Source organism: Sinocyclocheilus grahami, unplaced genomic scaffold, assembly GCF_001515645.1.
Source record: "Sinocyclocheilus grahami isolate Dianchi unplaced genomic scaffold, SAMN03320097.WGS_v1.1 scaffold54.1, whole genome shotgun sequence".
In the NCBI taxonomy this organism is placed as follows: Eukaryota; Metazoa; Chordata; class Actinopteri; order Cypriniformes; family Cyprinidae; genus Sinocyclocheilus; species Sinocyclocheilus grahami.
Genome location: NW_015505233.1, coordinates 407442 through 414941, shown reverse-complemented (window position 1 = coordinate 414941; position 7500 = coordinate 407442). Strand labels below are relative to the sequence as shown.

General features: G+C 36.9%; 1 protein-coding gene across 1 annotated transcript in view; it reads left to right on the top strand.

Moving 5' to 3' along the window:
- Positions 1-7500, top strand: part of LOC107583614 (WD repeat and HMG-box DNA-binding protein 1-like) — a 31550-nt gene that overhangs the window by 4234 nt on the left and 19816 nt on the right. Inside the window, exons 3-13 of the mRNA XM_016269901.1 lie at positions 1-49; positions 224-375; positions 1426-1537; positions 1782-1832; positions 2240-2335; positions 2525-2617; positions 2827-2933; positions 3132-3285; positions 5627-5831; positions 5951-6123; positions 6231-6415. The exon at positions 1-49 is cut by the window's left edge and continues 63 nt beyond it. Coding sequence (XP_016125387.1) covers positions 1-49; positions 224-375; positions 1426-1537; positions 1782-1832; positions 2240-2335; positions 2525-2617; positions 2827-2933; positions 3132-3285; positions 5627-5831; positions 5951-6123; positions 6231-6415 — 1377 coding nt within the window. The remainder of the gene's footprint in view (positions 50-223; positions 376-1425; positions 1538-1781; positions 1833-2239; positions 2336-2524; positions 2618-2826; positions 2934-3131; positions 3286-5626; positions 5832-5950; positions 6124-6230; positions 6416-7500) is intronic.

Below are 7500 nucleotides of genomic sequence, written 5' to 3'. Positions count from 1 at the left end.
TCCCAAGTCCATAAATGTTGGGGAGAAGGTCTATTCTGTAGCATTGAAGGTAAGTTAACATTTGTTTGTGTGTGTGTGTGTGTGTTTTACAGTCTATTATAATAATATAATCACATTAATAATGCTACAGCGAGTTTTTTTCCAGTTAAACATCTGAAAATGGCCAATTAAATCAGAATCCTGTTAATTATTATTAAATGTCAGTGTTTATTTTTCCCTACAGAATGGAAAGTTAGTTACAGCAGTTTCCAACAACACAGTTCAGATTCACACTTTCCCAGAGGGAGATCCAGATGGCATTCTCACTCGATTCACCACCAACGCAAACCACGTCACCTTCAACAGCAGCGGGTCAAGAGTGGCTGCAGGCTCAAGGTATGACTTGCTTTCAGTCCTTGTCCTCCTACATTTGTGTTGTAAAGCATGTGCATGTTTCCGGGTGACCATATATTATCCTCTATTTCTCAGACATATCCTGGCTGGGATTTCTAAATTGCCTAAAATGTCCAGGGTTTGAACAATTTTCCTATTGTTTTTATACGGGACCCTGGAGCACAAAACCAGTCATAAGAACAGATCAGGTCCCCCTCGAAAATGAGATGGAACATCTCAAGGGGCTTTCCCTTTAATAAAACTCAAATTCAGATAAGTCGCTGGGGTATATTTGTAGCAATAGCCAACAATACATTGTATGGGTCAAAATGATCGATTTTTCTTTTATGCCAAAAATCATTAGGATATTAAGTAAAGATCATGTTCCATGAAGGTATTTTGTAAATTTCCTACCGTAAATATATCAAAACTAAATTTTTGTTTAGTTATATGCATTGCTAAGAACTTAATTTGGACAACTTTGAAGGCGATTTTCTCAATATTTAGATTTATTTTGCACCCTAGTCACAATACAACATGCATGGTTTTATATGAATATTTAGTCGCAGTTTATTAGTTACAATCAGTGTAAAAAAAAATCTCATGGATCATTAATATGTGCTAAATAGTGTTTAATATTATAATTTAAAAGTATTGTTTAATACGCCCATCTCTGTGCTTTTGACCGACGTCAATGCGAAAACGAAGCCACTTCGATTGTTTTATGATTAGTTGTATTTGGCTAAATGGCCATTTTCTGGATATATGGATTGTTTTAAGCGGATGCATCATGGATGAAGGCAGCGAGCATGTCACAGCATTGATTGAGCAGTTTTATCCTGCTGCCGATGTTTGAATATTGATGCAGGCGGCATTGGCAGCTGAGCTCCAAACAGGTTATTTGATTTTTTTTTTCTTCCTGTAGAGGTCGGAAATGAGTTTTCATTTATTTCCCCACTTCAGATCAGAAAGATCTGCAGCGCCAATATGAGTCTCTGCTGGGCTGAAAATGGTGGAGAACGAAGGCGCTAATTTTGGCATTCTGTTTTCCAGTGACTTTATTGTGAAGATAGTGGAGGTGGTGGACAGCAGTCAGCAGAAGACCCTTCGTGGACATGACGCTCCCGTCCTCAGTGTGGCTCTTGACACTTCTGATGAGTTCCTTGTGAGTGTCATGGTTCCTTTTAATGCTCAGCTGTTATTTCTGAATGTGGCCGAATGAAGTTCATGAATTAGTTCACAGTTTCATATTTATTGCACACATTACCATTTACCATTTCTTGCATACATTGTCATTTGCGGTCTAGGGTGTTTTTTAATGTTTACATCTGATGAGTATTTACCTATTAAATATTATGTTTTGGGTAATAATTAGTCATTTGTATAATGCTGATGTCACTTCCTGACAGGCTTCCTCCAGCTGTGATGGATCAGTTACTGTGTGGTCTATTGAGTCACAGGTATGAGGCCTCGTCAGTTGTTAATACAATGGAAAAACATGTACAATGGTGTCCAAAAGTCAGCGAGCACTAGAGAAAACGCTTCTTTATTACATTCTTTATTTTTTATTACAAGTTATACTTTCAGTATAATAGAAATTGCGTATTTAAATCAACTGAATTCAGATTTGATTTTTAATTTCAAAGTTTTAAAAATTGATTTCAAAAAACAATTTTATTTAAATTAATTCCAAGAAAGAATAATAAAAACAAGGATACTAAAATGATTTTTTTTTGTTCTAAAATTTTAAATAATAAAAAAAAAGTTTGAAATCGGATCCCACATGTTCAGTGTGATCTCAGACTTTTTCAACCCCTCTGTATTTTAGGTCTGATGTTAAGCTCATGAATCCTGTTGTGTGTTTTAGACTCAAGTAGCTCAATGGAAAATTCTCCAGAAGTCGAGTGATGTGAGCAATGCCAAATCTCTCTGTAGGCTTGCATGGCAGCCTCATTCTGGAAAGGTATTGACAATTTCACGTTTTATATAAGGTCCGTTCAGATTTCAAAATTCAATTTACATTTTTAAGTTTTCTCTTTGGTTGCTTCCTGTGTAAGTGCTTTATCAGCACATATGTAACTCCCCTCACCAGTTTCTTACAACAGTCATGACATTTAAGATTAAGATTTTTATTTGATGTATGTGCTTGTAGCTGCTTGCCGTACCGGTGGACTTGACCGTTCAATTGTATGACAGAAACACATGGACTCATGTCAGCACGCTCTGTGATGACCTCATCACACAGGTCAGTAGAAAACAACAATGGAACAGTTAAGAGCAATATAATTAGAAAAAGGTCATTTATAGATTGTGGAAACCTGTATTAGCATTAAAACTGTGTATTAACCTTTTGCTTACTGTATCAGGTGAGATAATGTGCTGAGTGGTTAAAGTTTTTCATTATATTGCAGTGCATTGTTATGAGTAATTCTTGCCGAATCGTTCTCTTCCCAGGTTGTTAATGTTGTGGTCTGGTCGCCGTGTGGGAAGTTTCTGGCTGCAGGAACAGTTGGTGGAAACCTGTTGATTTGGGATGTAGAGGCCAAACTGTGTATCGAGAGGTTAAATTCACATCTTAAAATTATTGTAGATTTTGGTGTTGACAGAATGTGAATATTGTATTGTCATTATTGCTTTATACATAATATAACTGTACACAATATTGTGTGTTTTTACGGATGTTTCTAGAAAGGAAGTCATGCTACTAGGTATTTCAGACTATACAGTATGTGCAGTGATGTTGATCTTGTACATTACAGACAGAAACATGAGAAAGGGTTCACTGTGTGTGGTATGGCGTGGCATCCCTCAGGGGGCCGGATCGCTTACACTGACACCGAGGGCTGCCTCGGGCTCCTGGAAGGCGTGTCATCCTCGTCACCACCCTCTTCTTCTACTGTTCAAAGCACCAAGGTCAGTCATCCCTTCAGGCTCTTGTCTTTTTCTTCTCTATCATACTGTGCCACAAATGGCATCACCAGTGCTATTCAAGTCATGATGGATGTATATGTATTAAGGCTGCACGATATATCGAAATATCGCAAATGTAAATATCGCAATATTGCAACGGTGTGCGATATCATTATCATTTTAATAATAGGCTACTTAAATCAAAACGTTGCAAAAGGTTAAAAACAAGTTACGTTAAAAAGTTAACAACTTTGCCGTCTCGTCTTGCTGTCTGACTCACACCTGAAGCGTGCGCACAAGCCGCATCTCGCACAGTGTATCTTCAGTTCTGCCGCACACCTGCAAAGCGCGCGCACACACAGAAAGATGTGTTTCAGACCGAGTTGATTTGTCTTTCGCATCTCCTCCTTAGGTTTGAACAGACACATACACACAGAATTATGTCAATAGTACCCGTCTCGATGAGCATTCTCATAAACGTAGTCGGTTATGTTTTAAATGAATGTAAACAGCTGAGAAAGAAATCGGATGTGTATCATTATACTGGATCCGTGCAGTCGGATTTAAAGGGACAGCAGCCTATAAATACCTTATAGTTTTTGCTGTGGTATATGAAGAAGTACTTAAAGTGTGTGGAAAGCAAAGTCACAATGATATAAAATTAGTGTCATTAATTTTTTTGTTCACATTGATGTTAAATGATATTTTCTGATTTGTGACATTACTTTTTAAGTAATGCTAAAACACTGCTGGTCACTTTCAGAAGTTAAAGGGATTCTTTATTTTCCAAGAAACAAATTGGTTTTGTGATTTTCATTTTTAAATATTTAAAAATATTTAAATTGATTTTACACACTTTAAGCAATATCGTATCGCATATCGAATATCGCATTTTTTAACAAGGTATCGCATATAGCATTTTTCTTCAATATCGCACAGCCCTAATATGTATCTTTAGGTGACCTCTGTGTGCCTGTGTCTGCTGCTTGATTATTATTGAAAATACTAACATCATTCTTTGTTTGTATATTTGTTAATAGTATTGTTAAGTATGAAAATACTAAATACTAGGGCTGGGGGCGATAAGGGAAAAAAAAAATGTTGTTTGTTTGACCAATTCTCGATTTGTGCGGTTTTCTAGTCAACTTGGAAAATGTAACTACAACATAATTCAAGTAACTTTTTCGTTATTAACCCTCTAGTTAAAGAAAATTCTATTCCAAGTGCACCACACATGAAGTTGTCAACGTGATGTAAATGTTAAACAAATCACTTGTTAAATATCTTTGCATGATGCATGAACTACAACTACATCTTGTAAGCTTTCAGGCTCTATCTCACGCTCTCACTCTGCCCATGTAAATCTCACGCCAAATTGGCAATCCTGCTTGTTATATGAAACAAAGTCTCAGCTTTCAAATTTGGAAGTTTTAATATGAAATTCAACCAATAAATACTAAGTTTTAGCGCACTTAATGTGGTGTAATTCATTGTAGCCAGAGCTCTCAGAAGTTCCTAACAAACCAGTGCTGGCAATACATTTGACTTTTTCAGTTAAATAAATGTCTTATTTTAGCTATGTATTTATGGTCTTTCGCAGGTGATGCATGAACTACAACTACATCTTGTAAGCTTTCAGGCTCTATCTCACGCTCTCACTCTGCCCATGTAAATCTCACGCCAAACTGGCAATCCTGCTTGTTATATGAAACAAAGTCTCAGCTTTCAAATTTGGAAGTTTTAATACGAAATTCAACCAATAAATACTAAGTTTTAGCGCACTTAATGTGGTGTAATTCATTGTAGCCAGAGCTCTCAGAAGTTCCTAACAAACCAGTGCTGGCAATACATTTGACTTTTTCAGTTAAATAAATGTCTTATTTTAGCTATGTATTTATGGTCTTTCGCAGAGAGCACGTCACATGTAAGTGGTTAATCACGTGCGCCGACATGCGGTTGGATCATGCTTTTCTCTTTACTGTTATCATTGGCATTTTATCAAAGTGTCTAATTATAACATTTGGTAATATATCTAATTTATAAGAAATAAAATGGTGGCAAAACATTAAATTCGAATTAATCTATAAAATCGGAAAAATCAACCAGCTCTACTAAATACATAAGGTCTAATAATAATATCGAATTTTTACACCAGTTCATGTTCATTCAAATGGTTAGAAGTATTATAATGTCACATTTACATATTCATACTAAAACATGCATGAAGTTCTGTTTAGTTAAGCGTTATATAATGTCTGTTCATAGCAAATATTACTAGGGCTGCACGATTTGGGGAAAACTTTAATTGTGATTTTTTTTTTTTCCTTCCTCTGATGACTTTTAGGCCACTGCCGCTAAAGAAAAAAATGACTATGATGACCTGTTTGATGAGGATGATGACCGGATGCTAGATGAGGGCATGAGTGACTCGCGGTCTCCGGTGAAGAAACCCATCATGGAGGAGGATGATGACGACGATGACCTCATGCCTGCCACGGGCAAACCACGGAACAGAGGGTCCTTCCTGGATGACGATGACAATTCTCAAGGTATGAGCGTCTCCGTAAAGCAAGTAGTGCAGGCAGTTACTTCAAGTCAAGGATATTATTAGTAGTGAAAGAGTGATTAAAGCTCTTCAATTAATGGTCAGATGTTTGTGTCTCTCAAGATCCAGGCTCTGTAAAACTGGATGGAGTTCCAGAGGAGGATGGCAGCAGTGCTATTCTTCCTGCTGTGGGTCCTGCAGTGTCCCGTCCCGTATACGAGGGTCCCATGCCCACACAACCCCAAAGGGCTTTCCAGGCAGGATCCACCCCAGTGCACCTCATGCATCGCTTTATGGTGAGGAAGAACCATAGCTGTTGTCGATGCAGTAAATATTTGGAAATCTGGATGTGATTTGTTTAATTATGAGATGGTCTTGTAAAGTTCCTTATGTTCTTTCTCAGGTGTGGAACTCTGTGGGTATCGTCCGTGGCTATAACGATGATCAGGACAACGCCATTGATGTGGAGTTTCACGATACCGCCATCCATCATGCCATGCACCTCACAAACACCCTGGGCCACACCATGGCTGATCTATCCCAGGAGGCCGTGCTGCTGGCCTGTGAGGGAACTGATGAGCTTGCCAGGTACAAGATCTTAGTTTTAATAATTGAGGTCATTTCTTTCATTTCTTTAGTTTGGACATTTTTAGTGAATTTAGAGTTCATTTGTATTCAACAGGGCTCCTTTCATAGTAATCAGATTACCGTCAGCATAGGGCTGGACAATAATTCAATATCAATATGTATCATGATATAATTTTTTTCAATAACGGTGATATGATTTTTAAACACATTTCCGATATTTCGATATACATTACCAGTGTTTCCCATAACGTACATTGATTTATTTGTGGCGTTTGACTTTGTTGAATAAACATGAGCACTGCACGTTTCAAAATCAAAACACAGCGCGGGTGTTTTATATGAATGTATCTCTGAAGGTAACCGACTGTCTTCAGAATAGTTTAGATGGCACTTTTATCTGAAAAAGTAGTGTTTATGAGCGGAGCTGCTTTGTTTACAGCCATTACTGGAGAACCCGTTAGTTCTACCGCTCTCACAGCGCCTCCTGCTGGCAGACGATCAGTTTGCATTTTCAATAATAAACCCATTTCCAGCAACATGCTTTTGTTGTTGCTCTATTTTTTTGTTTTCTGAAGCAACTCGGAGCATGTTTCATACTCGTTATCCTGGTTAATGCACGTTTCAATCTATAAGAATAATCAGCCTACACTACCAGTCAAAGGTTTTTGAACTGCAAGATTTTTAATGTTTCTTAAAGAATTATCTTCTGCTCACCAAGCCTGCATTTATTTGATCCAAAATGCACCAAAAGCAGTAACATTTTGAAATATTTTTACTATTTAAAATAACTGCTTTCTATTTTAATATATTTTAAAATGTAATTTATTCATGAGATCAAAGCTAAATTTTCAGCATCGTTAGGCCTACTCCAGTCTTCAGTGTCACATGATCCTTCAGCAATCATTTTAATATGCTGATTATCAATATTTAAAACAGTCGAGTAAATTTTTTCAGGATTCTTTGATGAATAGAAAGATCCAAAGATCAGCATTAATCTGAAATAAAAAGCTTTTGTAACATTATACACTAGACCATTCAAAAGCTCTTTTTAAAATGTATATTATAGAAATGATTACTTTCATTTA